The sequence below is a fragment of the Scophthalmus maximus genome, chromosome 17 (assembly GCF_022379125.1).
Source record: "Scophthalmus maximus strain ysfricsl-2021 chromosome 17, ASM2237912v1, whole genome shotgun sequence".
Taxonomy (NCBI): Eukaryota; Metazoa; Chordata; class Actinopteri; order Pleuronectiformes; family Scophthalmidae; genus Scophthalmus; species Scophthalmus maximus.
This window is the reverse complement of record NC_061531.1, coordinates 14,629,612-14,653,030: the sequence shown is the minus strand read 5'-3', so window position 1 is coordinate 14,653,030 and position 23,419 is coordinate 14,629,612. Positions and strand designations below refer to the sequence as shown.

General features: G+C 45.7%; 1 protein-coding gene across 3 annotated transcripts in view; it reads left to right on the top strand.

The window, feature by feature from the left end:
* Positions 1–23,131, top strand: part of baiap3 (BAI1 associated protein 3) — a 31,835-nt gene extending 8,704 nt beyond the window's left edge. For 2 of the 3 annotated variants that reach the window (XM_035616210.2, XM_035616211.2), the window contains 32 exons: positions 4,650–4,737; positions 5,580–5,663; positions 5,893–6,000; positions 6,523–6,582; positions 7,128–7,194; positions 8,403–8,616; positions 8,865–8,909; positions 9,564–9,641; positions 10,223–10,328; positions 10,476–10,583; positions 10,682–10,774; positions 10,886–10,989; positions 11,087–11,204; positions 11,365–11,489; positions 12,451–12,541; positions 12,957–13,013; positions 13,110–13,207; positions 13,301–13,352; positions 13,473–13,624; positions 13,776–13,899; positions 14,336–14,476; positions 14,654–14,749; positions 14,993–15,208; positions 15,921–15,989; positions 16,073–16,152; positions 17,323–17,431; positions 17,890–17,961; positions 18,104–18,187; positions 18,439–18,559; positions 18,651–18,774; positions 18,871–19,076; positions 19,273–23,131. In XM_035616210.2, coding sequence (XP_035472103.2) covers positions 4,650–4,737; positions 5,580–5,663; positions 5,893–6,000; positions 6,523–6,582; positions 7,128–7,194; positions 8,403–8,616; positions 8,865–8,909; positions 9,564–9,641; positions 10,223–10,328; positions 10,476–10,583; positions 10,682–10,774; positions 10,886–10,989; positions 11,087–11,204; positions 11,365–11,489; positions 12,451–12,541; positions 12,957–13,013; positions 13,110–13,207; positions 13,301–13,352; positions 13,473–13,624; positions 13,776–13,899; positions 14,336–14,476; positions 14,654–14,749; positions 14,993–15,208; positions 15,921–15,989; positions 16,073–16,152; positions 17,323–17,431; positions 17,890–17,961; positions 18,104–18,187; positions 18,439–18,559; positions 18,651–18,774; positions 18,871–19,076; positions 19,273–19,376 — 3,394 coding nt within the window. In that variant the 3' untranslated portion in view covers positions 19,377–23,131. The remainder of the gene's footprint in view (positions 1–4,649; positions 4,738–5,579; positions 5,664–5,892; positions 6,001–6,522; positions 6,583–7,127; positions 7,195–8,402; positions 8,617–8,864; positions 8,910–9,563; positions 9,642–10,222; positions 10,329–10,475; positions 10,584–10,681; positions 10,775–10,885; positions 10,990–11,086; positions 11,205–11,364; positions 11,490–12,450; positions 12,542–12,956; positions 13,014–13,109; positions 13,208–13,300; positions 13,353–13,472; positions 13,625–13,775; positions 13,900–14,335; positions 14,477–14,653; positions 14,750–14,992; positions 15,209–15,920; positions 15,990–16,072; positions 16,153–17,322; positions 17,432–17,889; positions 17,962–18,103; positions 18,188–18,438; positions 18,560–18,650; positions 18,775–18,870; positions 19,077–19,272) is intronic. The other variant, XR_004786044.2, reaches the window with a different exon arrangement.
* Positions 23,132–23,419: the final 288 nt, after the last annotated feature.

Below are 23,419 nucleotides of genomic sequence, written 5' to 3'. Positions count from 1 at the left end.
CTCGATCGACGAAGACGAAACGTCGAAAACATCAAGACATGCTTTGCACATTACAGTAAAACGTGGCGCCTAAAGCAAACTAGAATGAATAAGAAATAAAAACAAAACATATTGATACGAGTGTATGGTTGTTGTTCTTTTTTTCTTTTTTTTTACAAAAGGTCAAATTAAATCATACAAACTGTTTAAATTTACACAATGTATCTGACAAAGACGCACATTTTCGCAGCAAACATAAAACAGACGACCCAATCACCCTCTACGTGTTATGTCTGTATGTTTTCTTGTGTGTGTGCTTTTGTAATTCATGTGTACGTGTAACTGCGTTTTTGGTACGTGTGTCCAACACATAAATATGGTCTTCGTTAAGGTTAGAAATAAGTGTGAATTTCTCAAACAAATTATTTACTTCATTTGCTTCAAACAACTGCTTTGTTATATGTTGATTTGTTTATGTCATTGTATGTGTATGTAAATTCTCGTGCATATACAGTATACATATTTGCCTATTATTTTTTGTATAAATGTGCATACACTGTATGACCTATATGTATGTATGTATGTATATATGTATGTCCGTATCTATTAATGTATGTGTATATGTACTGTTTATATGTATTGTGTTTTCTGTGTATAGTATGCTTTATGTACTGTACCTATTTTTAAATGTGTATTTTGCTATTATTATTTTTTATATCCTGTTATACTTTTACGTTTTCTCCTATGATGTTGTCTTATTACTGTCTCGTGTCACTTGTAGCTTGTCAGCTCTGTGTCCTTGACAGCGTTGGACAATAAACTGGACTTCTGGATCCTGTCTGATCCTTTCCAAGGATTACACCATTTTTTTTCTTCTGCTGTTAAAGGTTTTTCTTTTGGAGTTTTACCTGCCTTGCTTCATGACGCAGGTATAGTCAAGCATCCGTTGTTTTTGTTTTTTTTATCAGTCTTGTTTTGAAGCTCCATCTGAAGCCAAAAAAGTAATCGTATGAACCCAAGGTTTCTATAGCAACCTAAACACGGGGCTGCTGCCACAATGTGAACTTACACTTGTAACGACGACTATTTCTATTTTTAACATGGAAGATATCCTAAGATGCCGTGTTGAGGACTGATCAATTTTGGATTGGAGAGACCAATGCTATGCCTATACAGAGGACCTTTTGGGGACTTGTTTCATGTATATTTTTTATTTAATGTTAATCCTGTTTGTTAAAACTATCTCTAATTTTTAATTTCTTTTTTGAGTTTAATATAAAACCTCCTCTGACAGAACCCCATTTGTGTTCTTCTTTGACGAGTGATTTGAACTGTCAGTATCTCACCTTTTTTTCTCATTTCCCCTTTTCCAGCTCCCTAGCGCTGCGGCTTTCACACAGAGCCTCAGCTGAGCTGTTCCCTGAGCGCTCATCATTAGAGGCAGGACCGTATGTTACGACCGGCCTTGCGCTCTCACTTTAATTGAGAATTTGCAAATGAGGCCGTGTAGATGTGGGCCGCTGTGTCCGGAGCTGTTGACCCCTCGGTGCAGTCGACTGTCAGTGCTGAGCTCTCTGGCACTTTTTAATTAAGTCGAACAAAATGCGCCTTACGCCTCCATGTGAGAGGGTTATGAAGTCAAATCCACACGACACTGTCGGAGATGAGCTTGACCAGGCGTTATACGGCAAAAAAAACCCCCAGGCATTTCTATTGAAATTGATATTTTGTTTGCCTGTTGTTTGTCGACAACACGTGAACGTCGTATCACACCAGACTTCACTGGATTTGAATCGCGAGCTTGGTTCAGTCTCATTCATAGATTGACAGTAAGGACAATTTAGAACAGACAAAAGCATCGTCCTGTGAAAAGAAAGTAATACAATGAGAGGAAGGAACATCCACTACACTGGCTTCACTTTCAATCCAGGGATTTTTTTCTTTGACCTCAGCAATACTTAAGCTGTAGATGGTGCTGTAGTACTGGTGTGTTTGAGGAATAAGCAACGAATAGCTTTAATCCGAACTTCCATCCTGAAGTCTGTAAATCTCAGAGTGGCCCTTTGCCTGTTTTAAAATGGTTCAAACCCGACCGCCGCTCATTGTCCCACACAGTGAGCAACTGCGAAACACAACTGAGGAAGCCGCCAAGTTGGAAACCATTTCCCCCCCAGGCCACGGTTCAGTCTGTCAGTATTTTCTAGTCGAGAGACCGGCCGGTTCTCTCACCAGTTACTGAATGAATATTGAGCGCTTCCATCGGAGCTGTTGTGATCGTACCACGGCGCCGAAGCCTTTTTCACCTGTAGCGCTCTGTTGTTTCACCAACCTGTGTAATTGAAGTCAAGACAAGACGGTCTCGTGTGTGGCGTCGAGGGGACGATCCTTGTCACAGTTGCGATGGGAGCTGAAGGCTGATATTATTCACCGACACCCGTGAGGAATCCGATTTTTAAAAAATCCTCTTATTTTTATTAGAATGCATACAGACGTCACATTGTTTTTCATGCTGCACTATGAATTGCCTTTGCCGTGTTATTTTGAAGTTTGACGTGAGGGTTCTGCTGTCACGGTCAACCTCCCGGTTAGCAACGTTTAAAAAAACCCACAATGTTCATGTTTGTTTATTTATGCTGTCCTTCTGATTGACTCCGAAGATGGGGAAACCTAATTGAAGAGTTTGAATGGATATCAGAAGGGGCTGTTTCCTAGCAACATCGAATCGGTTTGTTATTCTGGTAGCGTGTGTGTGTGTGTGTGTGTGTGTGTGTGTGTGTGTGTGTGTGTGTGTGTGTGTGTGTGTGTGTGTGTGTGTGTGTGTGTGTGTGTGTGTGTGTGTGTGTGTGTGTGTGTGTGTGTGTGTGTGTGTGTGTGTGTGTGTGTGTGTGTGTGCGTGCGTGCGTGCGTGCGTGCGTGCGTGCGTGCGTGCGTGCGTGCGTGCGTGCGTGCGTGCGTGCGTGCGTGCGTGCGTGCGTGCGTGCGTGCGTGCGTGCGTGCGTGCGTGCGTGCGTGCGTGCGTGCGTGCGTGCGTGCGTGCGTGCGTGCGTCAGATCAAAATGAACTGTATTTTGACTGGCTGGGCTTTATTTCTGCTCCTAAACACGTCATCCCCAAAACTCGAAAACAAAACATCCCAGACTGTCGGGACAAATCCTCAAGCTGTTTGACTGAGGATGAGACAGATTTGTGGATGGAAGAATGCCCTGGATGGTTTCAGATTGGATGAGGCGAGAATCGAGTGTCTCCTAAACCAAGTATCACAGTCTATTGAAGCTTATTTGTACTATATGTGCAAATGAGGACGAAAAAAGAAAAAAAAAGAGTCCACTCTCTGTTTCAGCGGAACAGCTTTGTTTGTGGAGCCATGCACAGACCGTAGCCTCAGCTTCTGTGGTTTCAAGTCTCAAACACTGGCCGTGGTGGTGTTTCAGATGAGAATAACAACTTTTCTTTTCTTTTTTTTACAGTTTTAGTATTTAGCGATATCCACTAACGAAAGTACAAACTTTTTTTGCAAAATAGTTTTGATGATGTCTAAACAATAAGTTCATTTGATCGAGAGAAAAGTTTGTCATCAACTTTGATTATTGAACCATCAGGTAAGTATTTACTTAAGATTTCCAAAAGCCACTGGCTTGTGAATACCAGTGACAGTACCAGTCAAAAGCGATCTGAAGTAATTCTTTGCAATCAATAAATCCATAATATTCCATAGATTAAGACAAGACTGGCACTCCGTATATCGCAGACCCAACAGTCGTCTTGAATTAAGTCAAGCTGCACCAAATTGTACACACTCATAGACATCAGTCTTCAAAATATGCAGGATTTCATCAAGATTGCATCTATCCTACAACGAGTCAGGCACTCCACTTTTAATTTGTTAGTGGGTTTTCGTCGCCAGTGCGAACCTGATCAACTCTCCCAGCGTGGCGGCCATTAGTCTTCATCAATACCTCAGGGGTTTTGCCATCCGCTTCCCCACCATGGTGAGAGTCAGTGGGTGCTAGGATGGGCTGCCACGCGCCCGCTGTGATGCGATGACGCTAATAAAGGAGCGTGACGGGGCCCCTGTGAGCGGCTCTTCTGCATAATGTTGCGGGGAGGAGGCTGGAGCTGGAAGGGGGGGTGGAGGGAGAGGTGATTCCCAAGGTGTTCAGCCAGCTACCCCTTCCCCCCTGAATTTGCCCGTATCACCATGACAACTGGGGCCGGCGGGAGTCCGGGGATTCACTCACACCTGGAGGAAGCAGAAAACACAATTTGCATTTTCGCACAGAGCTCCGCTCACCATAGCAGATCAACTCGGTTGATGCGGAGTGCAGACATGTTGGAGCGTTCACAGCTCTGGGTCCAGACCCCAGCTTTTTTTTGGTCGGCTTCATGAGATTATGTTGGCGTTTGATAGATAATCAACAGAACTGCAAGCGGTTGGAGGCTGGCAGCCGGTCGCGAGGAGGAAACACATCATCTTTATTGACAGATGCTCCTGCGTAGACAGGGTGCGATGTAGTGTCACTGAAGCCCACTGTGTTTTTGATCATTAGAAAAATGTTCCGATGCTACAGCGATGAGTGCGCTCCGCCTGAGTGTAAATTCACCTCTCTTTCCCAGTGTTTCATCTCCATCTTTAGAGCCGGATTGTCATTCAGCATCCCTCTTCTTGGCAGGGTTTCCGAGGAGAGCGCAGAGTTCTTTGAGCGTATGAATGCTGTCCTTCAGAAACAGGAGAACATGCTGCGGGCTGCCCAGGCTGAGGTAACCCCCCCACCCCCCCAATGTTTTTTACCTTTCAATCTGTTGCATATTTCAAGCACGTGCGAGTAGCGAGAAAGGCCCCGGCGCTGTCATTTGGTCACACCGCCGGCCGTGGCCAGACTGACGTCAGTGGGCAGAAGGGCCCGGGTTGAGTCGGGTGCCCCGAACGCTGGAAGCTCAGCTGTGACCAGCTTCTGTCAGCGGCTATGTTCAGCTCCTCCTGCTGCCACCGCACACGAGGCAACGATGCCCTATTCACACGTTTGCTGAGAGCTTGAGGACTTCACTTTTGTTTCATTATCTCCTTTAAGAACTTCCTTTTCTGATCTGCTCTCCTAATTTTCAAAAATTAGGTTACATTTTTTTACACAAAAACGTTATAATGAGCTGCAAGACTCTTCATCGTCATTGTACTGCAGCAGACTACGACACACTCGTTGAGATTATTAAAAAAAAATTGATATACAAGCGTACAAATATAACAAAGGAAATGTCTACGTCTATAAAAGAAATAATGCATTATTCATGATACATGTATGTGCTAAATGAACAATGAATAATCAGCAGCATTTGAAGTCCAACAGCTTAGATATATGATGCATTATGACGTCAGGAAAACCCCTTTGGTGTGACTCATCATTTGTGAAGCTTTGTCATATTTTTGAATACCATCACTGGAAGGCAAGAGTAAAGGAATCGAGGTAAGAGTGTACCCGTTGAGTAAAGGGATGATTGAGGGTCAACTGTTCGTTCTTGCTCTGACCGTATCGTCTCCTCTCTCCAGTTCTCACTCGGAACACCCACGCTCCCCTTTGTCTGAACTGGTTTTTGTCCCGTCACAGTGCCAGAGAGTGGCCTGCACAGTGCCGCCGCCCCAAGAGCATGTGGACCAGGCCTTCATCCCCGACAGAATCAGCAGGACAGAGGTGCGTCGGCTCGGCCCCTTTGTGTGTCTCACCGTCGTTTCAGCAGCGGGGAATTCATTTGAAAAGTCACAATAATAGAGCGCAGTTGTTGTTGCTGTTGTTGTTGTTGTTGTTTTCATCCCCGCTTTTGACGCGCAGCAGAGCAGAAAGCGTGAAGTCAAAGGAACGCGAGCTTTTATTTCTGAAGGGTTGTTATTAAGTGGAGCGTGTTTTTTTCTTCTTCATGTAGCTGGACCTGCTGTATGAGGAAGCTGTGTACACGGTGGTCAACAGGGTCGGCGTGCCTCCGCCGGAACATGTGAAGAGTGACGAAGAGCTGTTTGCCTACCTGCTGAAGGTATCCATCCGTCCTTCCGTCCGTCCGTCCGTCTATCTAATCGTCATTCATCTGGTCTCGTCTCATCCATCGATCGTAGACGCATCGGAAAAACTAACCAGCTCCATTGTGCCGCAAATCTGTCGTGAGGCCGCAAATCTCCGAGGCAGATGATCTCGGCCGATTCCACATCAGAAGCAGCGTCACCGCGAGCAACGACATTACATCGGTTCAGATGTCGTGCTGATGATTTTGGCCTCTTATGTCCGGAGTTAGGGGCTGTGTGTGTGTGTGTGTGTGTGTGTGTGTGTGTGTGTGTTTCTTCAAGGTGTGTGTTCCCAGCAGGTCGGGTGCTGACAGAGGCTCTGACATAACCGAAGATGTTATTAAAGAATTTCAGTGATGTTTAAAGTGGGTGTTTTTTTTGGGGGGGGGGCAGTACATGTCCGTTTTTTTTTTTGTTAATTCTTAGGAAGCTGAATATTTTCTATTACATATATTGATGCATATATGCTGTGTTTGGTGTGCGGTCCTCTCACCAAGGTGTTTGATATGGGCGAAGAAGAACACGACATCATTCTCCAGAAAGTCCAAGAATCCAAGGTGAGGTACTACTTCATTTCCATCCCGTGCTGATATGAACATGCAGTTATTTAGTTATACAAGACTATGTGTGTCATATTGGTACATTTTGACGTTGGAATCTCAGGTGTTTCCACTGATATCTTCTGATGCAGATAGTTTGAACATTGCAGTCGTAATAAGGTGAAAGCACGGTCCGGAGAGCCGCGATGCGCTAATGCCCTTGGAGAGTTCTTCTGCGCTTGACTGCCAGGGACTCTTCAAATGTGTCTGTTAGGAACCGTGAGCCCTTTTGAAAAACGGTGTGACGGAGTGAATATGTTTGGGTTAGTCCGCTTTTGGTGGGACATTGAGTCTTTTCTGCCTCGTGACTCACCAAGCTGTGAGAAACCAGATGAAGCATAGTGGCGTCGATTCATTTTTTCACACTCGTTTCTATCGCATGCTGATATTCAGAATGACGTACTATAAATGCACCGTAACGCGCTCACTGCATGACCTTGGCTCTTATCGCGTTCACAGTTTGTCACTGAGCAGCTTGTGATTTCCTTTTTCCCCCCCCGCAGCGAGCCAGTTTTTCCTTGAGAGTTTCTGTCATGAAAGCAAAGAATCTGATGGCCAAGGACGCGAATGGTGAGATCTTTCAAGCGTTAGAAATAAGCCTTTGATGAATTGCAAACAAAAGTGTCCTGTGGAATATCGGGCCACAATGTGGGATTGAAGGTTTAAACTGCGCTCACTCTCGGCCTCCGCTGTATAGTTTTCAGCACTTGAGGACAATAGACTTAGATAAGTGCACTCTGTAGTGATAACACGAGCGATGTTGTGGGTCTAATACGACACACGAGGGGTATGATACCAAAGTGTCCATGACCTTTTGAGGTGTCATGCTGAAAAGCTACAGTATAATTTCACAAAATCAGTTTTCAGTGATAGACGCTGTAGTTGATCTACGACTGAAGCCTAAATAAAAGGAACTGACTGGGTAAAAGTATCACTTTATATTCAGTTTCTGTTCATATGAACATGTTTGGATTTTACAATAACTAATGTCCTCTATGTAAGTGTAGAGAAGCCGAAGAGATAAAAGTGCAACATTTCGGACACATGCACAAGTGACACAATGAGAGAGTTCACAGCCATTTAGGATTCGTAGTGAAACAAGTTTTGAAACTTTATAAAAAAAATCTGTGGCTGTCTTAAATTAAATCTGCGTTGGCAAATGTTAAGCCTCATATTCTAATTGAGACTTACATAGCGTGTCATCGAAATGAATATCTGTTATGTGCACCTTCTTTTCATCTTTCCATGCATGGTAACGCATGTAATGAGCTAAAATGTGTCATATTATAATATATATTATATAATTAGCCTGGGGTGGACAGGCTCTTGGTATGAAATCTCAATGGAAGAAAGACACAAACCTGAATTGATAAACGTATTGGTTGAATGTGTATAGAATATGTATATAATATATATTGTGTAATATATGATGTGTGACCTACCGCATATTATGTCAGTAACAAAACAATACATTTTGTGTTATTGAAGAGCTGATCAATTTTATTAATATATTATCGTTCTTTTGTAGTATTTTATAAAGCTGACTGTGGATGTTCCGTTACTTCCCTCAAACATATCAAACCAGGTTATGTCCACTCTCCAACGTGAGCTGGAATAAAACTCAAACCGGGCGACCGACGTCCACTCGCTTCAGATTACAGTACACCACACGGATTGTACCTGTGGCGATGGCGTCGCCCCTCTCGCGGCCCATAACATCGTCGTCCGTTTCACGTGTGCAATGACCTTTTGCTTTGTGCCATGTTGCGGCCGGCCAGGGTACAGCGACCCCTACTGCATGCTGGGAATCCTGGTGGGCCAGAGCCCCCGGGAGGTGGAGGAGAGGAAGGAGAGAAAGTTCAGCTTCAGGAAGAGGAAGGAGAAGCTGGAGAAACGCTCCAGCACCAAGGAGGTGCTGCCCGCCAGGTGCATCCACGTGACCGAGGTCAAACCGGAGACCCTCAATCCGGTGTGGGACGAGCACTTTGTGTTGTGAGTGCAGCACTTTATTATTATCTCCTTTACAAATTACCGGACGGGGTGACATGTGTGACACAAAGGATTCACAGTTTCGTTTTTTTTCACGCCAACACCCAATGCTGTCAGTCACGTGACCAGTGCAGCACATTTCTCGTCTCTGAGGACGGAGCACTAAAGGTGTTTATTGTTAGTGTGTACTCATTAATGATGATTTCACTGATGATTTCCCTTTCCTCTTTTTTTTATTTTATTTCTTACAGTGAAATAGATGATGCCCACAATGACCTCTTACATTTGGACATATGGTAAGATTCAGATTAATTTTCATAATATTGTGTTGGGTTGGATTAGGTAAAAAAAACAACTCTGAAATAAATTATTTCACATTATTTCTTGCATTGCAGATAACAGAAACTATATGAACTGTATACACAGACAGAAAAAAGACACAAAAGTCTCACTCAACAAAAACATTCACAAAAGTATTCAGCTTTGGCACAATCTCATTTCACAGTATTTTCCAAGGGTTATTAAATTTCTGTCTTTCAATAACATTCAATCTCCAAGCAAAGCGAAGAGGTCTTTTTATGCTGGATGAAAAAAATATTGATTCTTGTTACAATGGACAGTTTTTAAGATTCCTTTTAGTCTCGGCGTATCAGCTGTAGATTGGAAAATCTTCTCTCTTTTGGATTCGCCACAGACTTGAAAACTCTGAGCCGTGTTACACAACAGACAGGACGGAGAGTTATTAATCAGAATTTCAGATTTCTCTGAGCTGGCTCTTGCCTTCCAGTAAACGCCGAGCAGGCTAATGCTTTTTCTTGAACCACAATGGGCCTTGATTGATTGTAGAACATCACTTCTCCGTTCAGCTAATTGCTGTGCAAAGATAATGTAACTGTGTTCTCCAGGGAAATGTGACACTGGTAATAACCTCTGACTCATCTCACTTTCAGGGATCACGACGATGACGTGTCTGTTGCTGAGGCCTGCAAGAAGCTCAATGAAGTCAGTGGACTTCGAGGAATGGGCAGGTAGAAGAAACGACATCATGTAATCCCGAATTACGCCTATTCAGAGGGTGCCCACATTCCCACTTTGTGTAGATGTATATTGGTAATTCCTCATGGATTCATCATCCAGCCGGCACTGCGGGATTCAATAGATGATTCGAAGCTGCCAGTCAAAGGGTCATTCCCATCTCAATTGAGACAGATGTTGCACCTTATGAATTAGGAGGCCTGGGTTCATATTTAATGCTGATAAAGAAACTGACACCTTCCTGCTTGTTAAATCTGGGATCAGTCGGTCTCTCACCTTGAAGAGAGACTGACATATGGGAAAGGCCACTGTTAATAAAGCTGTGCACACGGAGAACACAGAGAGTTCTGTTGGGTCATGGAGAGATCAGTAAATGGCAGACGTGTCTGCTGAAAACCTGAGAAGGCCAACTTTCATCAGGAAATCAAACTCATTCTGCTCTTGTTCCACTTGTGAGTGTCTGCAGATAAGACCATTCGCTAAGCACCTTGCAATGAAAAGCAAAAAAAGTGAAAAGGCGACAAGCAAGAAAGTGTCACCTTCTTCTCCCCCCCGCACGCTGCCCTCTCGCCAGGTATTTCAAGCAGATTGCGAAGTCCGTGCGCGCCAACGGCTCTGCATCGGCGGTCTCCGAGGAGAACGCCGACGACTTCCTCGGCTGCATCAACATCCCTCTGAATGTGAGTGTGAAGTTCAGAACAGAACTCTTTGCGCGTCAGAGGCGGCGGGCCGCTGCGACAGATCAAACGCGACCTCAGTTAGATTCACAATGGATTTCCCCGGACGTACGTCGGTGCCGCTAATCCGGCCGGTCTCCCCCCTTGCAGGAGATTCCGGTCGTCGGCTACGACACCTGGTTCAAGCTGGAGCCTCGGTCGAGCGCGTCCAAAGTTCAGGGAGAATGTCACCTGCTGCTGAAGCTTTTCACCAGCCAGGTTTGTGCGACGGGGATCCAAGGGACGACCTCTTTAGTGCGTGATCATGAAGAATTGCAACCTGTCGATGTTCGTTTTGTTTTGTTTCTTTCAATCAGAGGGACACCACTTTGTCTCAGAGGGACTCGAACGTCTCCGTTCACAAGAAACTGCTGAGTCAGATTGTGGAGTACGAGCACGCCCACGTTAAGGTGAGTCTCCTCCTGCAGTTATGTTGCGTTTTCTAAAGCAAAACAGATTCCCCTGACGCCGGTCAAAGTGCGCTGGAGATGACTTTGGCGATCTCCCACCTATAATTCCAGAGGGAGCCGTACAACTGGAACGGACAGGTTTGTCCTCCAGCGTGGACTGTGCTCACTCACCATGCTGTGCAGACGGATCTCTCACCTCTCCAACAGGCCATCATGTGAGCGTTAATGGAGGGGGGAAATTGATCAAATCAAATATGAAGGCTTCGGCTCCCACGTGGAAGGTAAATGTTTTGTTTTCCCCCCCTGTCCCAGTCGCTGGCAGTGCTACAGCAGCCACCATCGCACCCAGAGGGTGTGCTACTCCCTGCTGCTGCGCCTCCTGAGGACCATCGATGCAGAGTGGGACCCTCCCGCCGTGAGGGGCGACCTGGTAGGTGCTCCGCCGTTGTGCCTCCCAGTAGGTAGAGACCTTTCATGATCTGGAAACAGTCACCTCATTAGCGCAGCTCTTCACTGACATCCATCCAGGTTGGGCTTTTTTTCCCCTACAAGCCTGCGTATAACTGAGGGGGCCCTCTTCCTGTGTCCAGGAGAGGCAGCTGTCAGACAGCTTCCGGCTGTACACGGAGCACTGCCTGAGCCTGATGAAGAACATGCGTCAGGTTTTCCCGTGCACCAGCGCCGCGGCCATTACCCGCTACGAGCTCATGCTGAGGTAAAGTCACACTGCCATCGCTTCTCGTTGCCTCGCCAGAGCACGCTCAGACTCTCACCCCAACACGCACGGGGCGGCGACGACGACCGGCTTGTCACACTCTGTGGCGGAAGCAGTGTCGGAGATGTTAATCAAGTGTTCCTGGCCACAAATTCAATTTAGGGGTTATTTATTCTAACATGTTGTGGTCATAGGCAACAAGGTGCGTTTTGACCAATGCGCAAACGTATTATTCTCTAAATCACATAATTCAATTCAATTTTATTTGTATAGCGCCAGATCACAACATACATTGTCTCATGGCACTTTACACAGTGAGGTCAATATGACAGGGAATAATAATAATGCATCCCTTTCACCAGTGAAATCAGTGGCCAAACCCTGTCATACATGCGCGCGTGACGCCCATATGGTCCTTCGGAGCATCAAACCGAAGATAACAGATTTAGATAAACAGCTGTACACGTGTCAATTGTAGCTCAGGAAAAACACCAAAATCACAAACGTTCATCCTATGGAGACCATGAATGTCCGCGGTGGAATTTCATTGAAATCCATGCTCTGATATTCGAGACACATTGTTCCAGGTCCCATCAAACAAAACAAAGAAGGAAGTTTGAGCAGTGATATGCACGAACTTAGTGAGTCTGTTTCGCATAAATGCCAGCCGGTAAAATCGAGTAATTACCGAAGACACGCGCTGCTGTGTCGGACTCGAGAAGTCGAGCTCTCCGCGGAGATCGATGCCCCGTAGAAGATTTTATACACCTCTCAGAAACACACAATACAGTACATTCATGTCTATTTTGGATTTTGTGGGACGCTAGCCGCATTTAAATTTCATGGGGTCCGGCATTTTGGTCCCCATGAAGGCATTGGACCCCACAAGTACAGTGACCTGAAAGCTGTCTTATTGATTTGACATCGTACTGTAATGCTGTTTCCTGTCTGTGCATGGCAGGGGGATTGGCTACATGCAAAACATGCGGGCGTTCAAGACCGTGTGTCCTCTTCGAAATGAACTGCATTTGGACATCACTACTGCTGTCAAGGTAAACAATGGAATATGCTAAACTGGAAAGTTAACAATAAAGCAAGTTTACTTAAAGGGACCCTGTTGAGCTCTGGACCACTACAGGTGAGATACATGTCCCGTTGCAGATCCCCTTATAATTTGTACTGCATGAAAACAGCATAGGCACAAATTTATACCATCAAACGGTGGAATGTTATATGATAATATATATATATCGAACACAATAGATGGCTTCCAATCACAGAGTGCAGAGTAGTGTACCGTAGAGCTGGTTTGTTTTTGTTAAAGCAGCAAAGTACCAAGAAAAGTACAAAGAAGATGCTTTTCATGCAGCTGAAAAAATGCATTCAACACATTTGTAGGCGCAGAGTACGCATGCGTTACATAATTAACCCTTCCAATCTTCTTCATCCGTGAAATTATTTCGACAGAAAGGAACTGCCGAGTGGTATGAGAGCTTAATTGCACGTCATAGGCCAGAGGATGGGGTAAGTTTAAACTGGTCCATGTTGACTGACTGTGCTTTTGAATGTATTTGACATCCAGGAGGCTCATTGTTTTTTTTTGTTTGTTTTTAAATGTAGACTCTGGAAGAGCAGCTGAAGAAGCTGGTTCAAGTGGTGGACGCTGTGTGTGCAGACATACAGAGGGCCCAGAAAATCTACAACAAACTCTTCTACAGGTGGATATTAATACAAATCTTAGAGGAAGTATTGTCTGCTTCCTGCCACACTGAAGCCATTGCGACCTTTGTGTTTTTTTTTTATGCTCACAGTGCTGTGAAGGTAGATTTCTTCAGCATATCATACAGGCAGCTGGAGAAACAGGTATGTCATTGAAAATGTAAAAACAAAAACAAAAAGTCGAAACTTTGAAGCCATCCCGTATCGTTACTGCTAACTTTTGACACTGTGCTCAATCGCAGTCGCGTTTCTTTCGCCCTCCAGGCAGCTGACGATGTGAACGTAGCAATGGAGCGGGTGTGTGGGACCCTGGAGCAGGAGAGCTCCAGACTGACTCAAACAATGGGAGAGACCATCTTTGAGCTCTTCATGTCCTTGAAAGTCCTCAAAGGCTACCGGGAGTTCCTCCCACTCAAGTTGGTTTTTTTCCCGTTCGCCTAACGACTGTATTCACGCGTAGCAGCGTGCGAAAGGCTCTGACCCGGCGGTTCTTCGCTTGAAAAGTCCCCGAGTCAAACTTTGCCTTCAGCCTTGGATTCATCTGTGATCTGTGTTCTCCTCGTACAGGGATGCTAAAATGTTGGCCTTGACGGGCTTTCACAACTGGTTCAAGTCGTCCATTCACAAGTGGCTGCAGATCGTTCACGACAGATCCTGCGACAGGATGCGGAGAGCAGTGGACACAGATCAGGTAGAGAGACTTGGACAATTGGGTCAGATATTTTGTGGGGTGGTTTTTAAGTAGTAAGTAAGTAAAAGGTGTTTTTTAAAACTGTTTCTACACAAGAAGGTGAAAACTGGTCATATAAATGTCTTAAAACCTAAGAGAAAATGCGACATATCGTTGAATATGAGTACACCTTTGTTATACTCAAGCATTCATTATCTCTACATACAACAGTTATGGATACTTCATTGACAAATGCAATAGTAGAAAACATCTGTCAAGCTGCCTTAAAAAACAACTTTGCGATGCGCTTCTAATTGTTTATGTAGACCTTGTAAATAAAGTACCATAGAACCCAAAAATATTTGGTATATTTGGGTATGACTTTTACATAGTCTTGAAAAACCCGTTGACTGTTTCCTCCGCGGACACGCGCGTGTTCTGTGCGCCTCGTGAGCAGCTGGAGCCCGTGCAGCAGGCCAAACACAGCTCGTCGGCCGTGGAAGTGACGACGTGCTTCGGTCAGGTACGCGAAATCTGGCTGCAGCTGGCCTGGCCGGACTCCGCGGGGGCCTTCATCTTTGTCACCCGTTTGACGGACGTGAGTGCCACTTCCACTGTCCACACACACACACACACACACACACACACACACACACTGCACACAGCTCTGAGCAAACCCGCACACATAATGTGGATTAATAAAAGATTTTACCGATAAGCACGGGGGAGCAGGAGTCTCCCGGTGATGATACGAGTGTGATTTTACACGTCACAGAATTTCTGCAGTGAGGCTGTGTGCTACTCGGAGATGATGACACGCAAGATTGAGAGGAACCAGCTGGGCCGAGACCACAAGAGCTTCACGGTGCAGGTAACGCCCGCAGCGAGACACTAGTGGGGGAGGGAACTCAGTGACGTGGGGAGTAAATGTCAGCCAGCGTTCTCCCTGGCAACACAAAGGGGCTCAACAGGAGAGAACAGATATGTTTACAATCCCAATCATTCACACTCGCAAACCCCGTCCCTCCACCTCTCCCGTAGCCCTGCTTCTTCTCCTCCTTTGTTTCCTCCACCTCCACCCTCTTTGTTCTCTCCTTCCTCCGCTCTCCGCCAGCTCTGCATCGCGCTGAACAACACGGAGCACGTGCGCGTCTTCCTCGGTCGCCTGCCCCACGACTTGGACTGGCAAGGCGTGGAGCGGGCCATGGAGGAGTCGTGCGGGGCGGAGGGGAAGGAGCAGGTCTACAAGGCCCTCAACGGGCAGCTGGTCAACGTGGACCTGGACCTGCAGAGGGAGGCCAAGCGCCTCATCACGCTGCTCACCGACAAGGTGAACACACCCAAACACATGAGACCTTCGGCGTCTCGTGAGAAGAAGAAAGAACATTGTAACTCACCTGTTCAACTCTAAAGGGGAAGGTTTCACCTTGATGGTGTGAGGTTACGAGCAGTGGTTTGTATGAATCTATTGTCTGAATTAAAAAAAAAAAAAAAATATCGACATTTTGAGATTTTGTTTTTGTTTTGCCCACGGAGAGTTTGATATTTATATATTGGGTCTGACTGTAAAGCTGTTTTCAGACATGAACTCCGGAAAATGTCTGGGAAAACTAGGTCCGGACATTTCCCAGAGGTTGCTGTTCATATATGAAGAACGCAGCGGGAGATTGGTCCGAGTGAAACGCATTCACACCAACGGGAAAATGTCTGGAACATTCGGGCAAGGGGTGGCAGGAGATTTTCTGGCTGCATCCTCACACGGGCTCATTCTGACATTTTTTTTTTAAAAATTGACTTGGGGGCTGGCAGGAAAAGTTCTGGAAAATGTCCGGAGCAACATTTGACATTCCCAGCCTCTCTGGAGAAGTCCAGGAAAATGTGTGTTCGCGGCTTTCATGTCTGAAAGCAGCGTGAAAAAAGGAAATGGTGTGAATCCAATCTATATGAGTCCTTTTTATGATCCATTTCTGTATATTGTGATACTTTCATGTGTGTGCACATGCACCGGCATGCACATGTATGAGAGATTCTTTTCTGTGCAGATGCTGCCCGAGCTGCGGAGATACATCCAGCACATCAGCCTGTCGCCAGACTCCATCAACAATGACGAGGTGAGGCCGAGCAGCTCTTTTTCCTTCCTGCGCCCTTCGTTCTAGTGCCTGTAACATATCTGTTAATGTGACATGTCTTGCAGGCCGTGTCCCCTCTCATGAAGTACATACAAGACACCGTCTCCATTCTCACTGAAAACCTTGTAAAGGAGAACCTTACTAGGTAATCATCCCTCTCGCCCCCCTTCCCCCCCCTCCTCACTGTGAATATAACTCCATTTATTTTTGTGCGCATTAATCAGCATTACTGTTCTTAGTTCTATTTGTGACACGCGCTGTCCGATTGCTCGTTTCCTTCTGCTATGCCTGTGCAGCTAACGATAAAAGTTTGAGGGAACATTCTGTACAAAATCATTAACAGACCAAAAGGGAGGAATAAATTAGTTGACATACCGCAATATATTGCCTTTCTTTGTCCCCTTAAGATGCAAATGATTTGATCAGCGAGCGAGTTTGAAGTGGGGTTGTTGTTTTGAACGCGCATAAGAAACTGCGTTATCAGTCTATTGGACCGGTGAAACCTGGAGGAACGACCGAAGCGGACCAAAAATTTGCAATGATAAAGTTGAATTACACAGCACCTCTCTTAACAAAGTTACAAGGTGCTGGTGTATGTAAAATAAAACACAATAAAGTCTTAAAAAAAAAATATTTAAAGCTACATAATGCAAATACACAACTCATGCAATAGGGAAAACATGCAATAAGCATATAAAACAACAACTGTAAATGTTTGTGCAGTAAGCTGCTGCCTCGGGACATTAAAAAGCCTATTTGTTAAAAAGGTATCAAAGGATTTAAAAGTGGTCAGTGCGCAAGTTAACCTGAGGTCCACAGGCTAGCCTAGTCCAAAGTCTGGGGGGGGCATTAATGGCCCAATCCCTCTGGAGGAACCAGGGGACCTCCGGTCACGATCTGGCTCACATGGGATTGAGGAAATCCGTGAGATGTCTTGGGTAACCGGGCCCTGAAGAGCTGTAAAAGTCAACAAAAGGGTCGTGATGCCGCTCCGCCTTTTGTGCGACTCGTTTGACTGCAGCTCCACAATCCCTCTCTCGGGGGCGTTCCTCCGCTCTGCATGCCGTTTCCCCACGTTCAAGAGTAGCCAGTGAAAGAAGGCGCGACAGCTCGGGGTGGCGCACGAGATGCCGCAATCTGCGTAGGCACGTGCGAGCTCTGATAACAGCCCCCCTCGGACGCGTTCGGTGTTACAAGTTGTTATTATTAAGCCATTATCCCGGCTGGGCGAGGCTGCGAAGGGGGCGTAATTGGATGTGCCGCTTAGAAACAGAAACTTGTGCGTGTCTCATTGTGTCCGCCTGCCGCCTCGCAGAGCCCTGCAGAGCACGTGGGAGCTGCTCCTGCGAATGATCCTGGACGCGGTCACGGAAAACAGAGGCGTCCAGGTGGAGTTTTACAACCGCTTCCAGTACACAGTGGAGGTCAGTGCTCGGCCAGTTTCTTTTTTTTTTTTATTACTGTCTCGAAATGCTCACACACAGACTGTGCGCTCGCGCGGCGTGGAAGAGTTGTCTGCGGGGGAAAGAAAAGAAAAGGAAAGACACGTCAACTCCGTGATAATGATTATCATCTCATCTGTTGTCATCATCATGCTTTTAATTAGCTCGGTATGCGCTCGCTGTTGTGCAACCATTAGCACATAATAGATGTTTGGAGAGTCACGGGGGTAGTGGATCGGGGCCTTACAGAGTTCCCCCCTCGTGAACGGCAATGTGGGATGCTGCTGTTTTATTATAGCGGGATGTGAAAGATTTGGGAGCGTGGCACACTCGTATCATATTTTCCTCCCGCCAGAGGTTTGTGTTAACAACGTGCCGAGACACGTCGGCCTGTTTCGAATCCGTCCAATTTAGGTTCTTTTTCCACTCGACTGCTTTAGACCGTGATGCAGTTCTTCCACGCCAAGGGACAGGGTCTTCCCCTGGAAGACATGAAGAGCGGAGACTGCAAGGTAGGACCTCTTTCCAATCGACCCGCCGAGACTCTCTGAGAGTTGGGTGCCAGGTCAGATGTGTGTCCTTCCTCCCCCTGCTGTGCCATTCGTCTCGTTTCCCCCTTTTTTTTTCTTCTGACCGTCCAACATGCTGCTTTAGGTCCTGGACGAGGAGCTCCGGCTGAACAAATGTTCCTCCTTTGAGCTGATTGAGCAGTACTATCTGGAGAAGATTTCCCACCAGGTGCGTTGCCCACTCACACACGGCTGACAGACTCATGTTGTAGCCCCAGGGTGGACGGAGAAGCATTGATCGGACGGCACAGCGTCCGGTCTTCTGTTGTTTTTGCCTCCTCCCCGGAGTCGAGGGATTCAACATATAGATTCGATGAAAGCTGAATGTAGCCTTTCATGCGTTCGCCGGAGGCTCGGCAATGATGATTACCTGCATGCTTTGATTCCTTTCACGTGCCAACGTGAACCTAACGTTTGCAGAAAACGCTCAAACACACCCGCTACGGTCGGATCAGTGTGAAGTGCTACTACGACGCCCCGGAGCAGAGGCTGACGGTGGAGATCCTGCACGCTGCAGATATCATCGCGCTGGACGCCAACGGTAAAAAAAACCCTCTAGTCTGACTCAAACGCGGCTCAGTGTTTTGTTAAGTCGAGTGCTCACTCCCCGTCTCCTTGCGGCCGTCTCCCAGGTCTGAGTGACCCGTTCGTCATAGTGGAGCTGTGTCCTCACCACCTCTTCCCCGTGGCCAAGAGTCAGCGTACGCAGGTGAAGCTCAAGACTCTGCACCCGGTGTTTGACGAGCTCTTCTACTTGTGAGTGTGCGGCGTCTGCCTCGTCCCTCTTCCTGTACACGCGGTACGTGAGTAATCCTTTAACGCCTGGTGCGTTCGGTCCCCCGTGTCTCCCAGCCACGTCAGCCCCGAGCAGTACCGACACAGGTTCGCCTGTTTGACCTTCACTGTGATGGACTACGACTGGCTCTCCACCAACGACTTCGCCGGCGAAGCCACGGCCCCTCTCAGCGACTTCTGCTGGCCGGGGAGACCGAACGCCTCCGCAGCCGGCAAGAGCGTCCAGCCGGCCATTTTGCACCTGTCTCGCAGTAAACCCAGCGGTACATGCGTCGCCTCAGGCACTATCACAAATTCTTTCATCTTTTGCACAAGCACAATATTGGCTCCTTCGGAGACCGGAGGGCACAGGTCTGGCTTTTCCAATTACTTGTCCGGTGCGACATGAAAAGCCGCTCAATCTCGTGGTGTTTGTGTCAGGTGTAGGAAGTGCTCTCGTCTGTTTGCTCTCCCCTCCAGAGAAGCCAATCATGAGGATGCTGGAGGCTCGCGTCGGAGACAGGGAGGCTCAGGAGTTTGTCCGCCGGCTGAAGGAGATTGAGAAGTCGATGGAGGAGGAGTAGACGCCTGAGGCGACCGCCTGCGCCGCTGTTTTCTTACCTCGTCTTGCAACCTGTGCTTTTGTACTGGTACGATGTTTACAATATTTGAATTTTCTTCTTCCTTTTTTCAATGTTTGTTCAGTAATTATACCAAAATGAAAAGAACGAGAAAAAAAAAAAAGTTTTCTCACTGGGAACTGAACATCCTGTCACTGTGCAACCCCCAATGCTGTCTCAGTCAAAGTATATTTTAGAATTTAATGGATAGTTGATCCTAAATGTGACTCGTAGTCTATATTTTTTTGTAATGAGGTAATGTTATCTTTGTCGTATGCTCTTTGATATGATAGATTTGACATTTCAGAACTATTTTGTGGAAGTAGCTTACATATGAAATAGTGTTGAGTCAAAAAAAAAGAGTCTAAATCTATACCTCGGACGTGCGCATTAGTTGCAGGGGGGAGTTCAAAAGGTGTCGAGACTTTTTCACAAATCTTCACACGCACTGTGGGGTGAGATGCACAAAAGCGTGATTAATTAGGATGTAAAAAAACTCGGCATTGATTTTCCAAATCCTATAGTCGCTTACCAGCAAACAGCCTTGAATGAAAGTAACCCAACGCAGGTGAAAGGAAATCGCCGTAGCTTTGGGGGGGATTTCACTTTCTTGAGGATTGGTGTTTTTAGACCGGTCTGACAGATGAGCTGCTGCAGGGAGGCCTGACACGGCCCCGGGGCACAAATGCACGGCTCAGGTTCGTTGGACTTTCCCGACTGCTCTTCACAAGGCTCACGGTGGGTCGCCGAAGAGGCCAAACGCAGGGCTCCTGTAGTGGAGGGGAGGATCCTTTCTTCTAACTCCGCTCTTTAGCTCCTCTGTGACACCAGAGAGTCGGCAGACAACTCGCAATTGTTCTCCTCTGATTAGGGTCTAATTGATTTGCCACTGAAATGAATTGGACTTTTTTTTCTTTTTTGGACTCAAATATTTGTTTTTATGACTCATTTGAAGATGGTGATAATTACAATGATGATCATATCTTTATTTAAAGAGCACTTCTCAAAACAAGGTTCTTCGCAAGTAAAAAACACATAAGAACACATTCAAACAGTCAAATATTTTTTGCAGATGGCTAACCATGAAAATAATAAAACAATGAGCTTCTCGGAGCTAATGAGCTTATTCAATTTGTTTTTAAGATTCATTGTGAATAAAAAATAGTAGTCAAATTACTACTACATTTATTTATTTTAAATATAAATGCAACATGCATGTTGACTTGACAAGAACAGCCCAGCTAAAGCTAAACAGAAGTTATTTTTTTCTATGTATTAGGGTTATGACGAATACATCGATTTATCGATTTATTGAGACGGTTCAAATTAACAGTGGATTTGTGAGAAGACTCACCAGGTTTCCTCCTGGTAAAAGGAACTGAATTCAGAATGGTTCATATTCTTATGGGTTAACACCAGGAGACCCTGGTGCCTGAACGTTGAACGTGAAAAAATGCATAATGACATCCCCGGATATAACACAGTGTGTCCAGTGTGACTTCCCTTTCTTGTGGTAGATCTTCAAAAGCAGTTATGAGGAGAACCCCAGCTAATTGCGGCCGATGAGCTCATGAGTTCAGAGAGTTCCAGAAAGCCTTTGGTAATATCACATCGCGGAGTCGGTGTCTCAGTGTGTGGGGCTTGATCTCTGGAGGTGAAGAGAAAAAGGAAAAGCATAAGGAACCTGTGCGTGATTGGAGTGGGTGAGGCTGCAGCAGCTCTCATTGGGCGGGCGGGCGTAATTCCAGCCCGGCTCTCAGCAGTCCTCCGAAAGCCACAACCGGCAATCAGTTGAGGGCAGTTGAAACATATGACTGAACGACTCAAAAAGGAAACATAACTTCTAGCTTGATAATGGAGTACCCCCAGACGGTTACTCTCATAGTAGCGGTGACTCGGCACAACTAATGAGATCGTAGCAAGACGTGCAAAGGGCTTGTTTCCTAGAGAGAGGTTTTTTGTTTTTTTTATTAAACCAGGACAAATGCTTACATCTGGGAAAAAATGATTTTGATTCTGAAACATCTTGAATTAATATCAAACATCGGATTATTCCTTGTTGCAAACTCCCAAATTCCCCTGTCTCAAATTTTTATCCCACTTTTGAAAGCAGAGGTTGGATCTCAGTGTTTGGCCCCTCTCTTCCTGCAGGAGCATTAATCGTCCCCGGGGAATTCAGCTCAGTCAATAGACGGGTTAAATGCGGGATTATTCCGAGCCCTTTCAGTGTGTTGAAAGCCGTCTATCTGGTTTGAACGTGGAACGCCAGGCTTAAGTCCTTGTCTGGGAAACCGGCCCTTGCTGTTGAAAATGTAGCTCAGAGTTTACAATCTGTAAACGTGCCGTCGAGATCGAGGGAGTGCGAGGTTGGGAAGACCATTTTCCCGCCAGCATTCACGAAAAGAAGAAAGAGCAATCGAGGGAGCTGTTAGTGAAAAACACCTTTACAGACAAAAATGACAGGATCATAAAAGTAGTTTCTGGATGTGTAGAGACAGAATCACTGATAAAACACTGTAGCAGAGTACATAGAACTTATGGCACCGAAATATTCACACCGACAGCATTTTGATAGTGACGTATCTTTACAGTAGCTGCTTGTGTCGTGCCTTGTCGTTACCCTGTGGAGTTGTGAGGATGAAGCACGCAAAAAAAACGACAACAAAAAAACAACAACAACAACACATATCTATGCCTGGAGAGTGTGCTGCGTTACGGGGATCGTTCAGGTTTTTCAAGAGGCCCGAGAAATCCTTTCAGTCCACCTGAACAGCACTTGCCTTTATGCTTTTAATATCATCCATGTTAACAAAAATAGTATCTATATCTAAATGGTTTATTGGTCCACGGACTGAAATGGTCTTCATTATCAGTGTTGTGATTATATTTTACACGCATTACTGGCCAGATGCTTACAACCACTTCACCGTTATGTAGTCAAATTGAGCTCATGTTATATAATAAAAAAAAAACAATCTTAGCGTCACATCTTTCTATCAATGTTAATGTTTAACATGGACACTTTTAAATGAAAAACAATCTTTTTCCACCCCAGATTCTTTATGTAAGCAAACACACTTTTACACACACACACACACACACACACTTTTACACACACACACACACACTTTTACACACACACACACACACACGCGCACACACGCACGCACAGCCAACACAATGGTCTGTGTTCAGTCACAGTATTGCAGACGTCCCTATGTTTACAGGAGATCTGGTCAGTATTTGGTTTAGTAGATTTATTTCTTTTTGTGATTTCTTTTTTTTTTCTAAATTCAAAGGAAAGTATTTCAGTCTGAAAAATGTTCAGTGTCACAGTATTATCTTAGTATCCATGTCCTTAAAAGTGTATCTCATAAAGTGGCCATAATGAGAGGTCGAAGGGCCAAAGGCCTCATTGTCTTTTTTTGGAGGGGGTTAAAAAGACACCAGACTGTGAACTTACAGAATCTCAGTGTTGACGCGGACATGTTCAATATGAGGTGTTAATATAGAAGTATTGTTAATGAGTATATGGTTTGTGGTTCTCCAGCCAAATTTAAAGGCAACAGCTGGCGAAACGTAACTTCAAACCTTCGGTTTGTGACTGTAAAAGTGAATAATTTGCGTCTTTGAATTGTAAATGCCTGTGTTGCTGTTTATTGGATTGTACCTTCGGGAGATGTCTATGACCTTGAATAAAGATTGTATGTAAATTTGAACTTTAGATTTGAACTTTTTCAGGCAAAGATCGTAGTTTTAAACGTGTTCGTCCACACCTAATCCTCCCCACAGTATTCATCATCCTTCCGATCAATCCCCCCCAAGCCCCCCTTCAGCACCGTCTCCCCCTCTTTCCTCGACCTTTATTACCATGGTACCTGCCTGCCTGCCGATCAAACACATCCTCTAACACCACACCAACCCCGCGGGGGCGAACAAAGAGGAGTTCTTATGATATTTGTAGACCGGTAATCTTTTCTCTCTCGCCTCAGGGCGGTGAGGGTCTA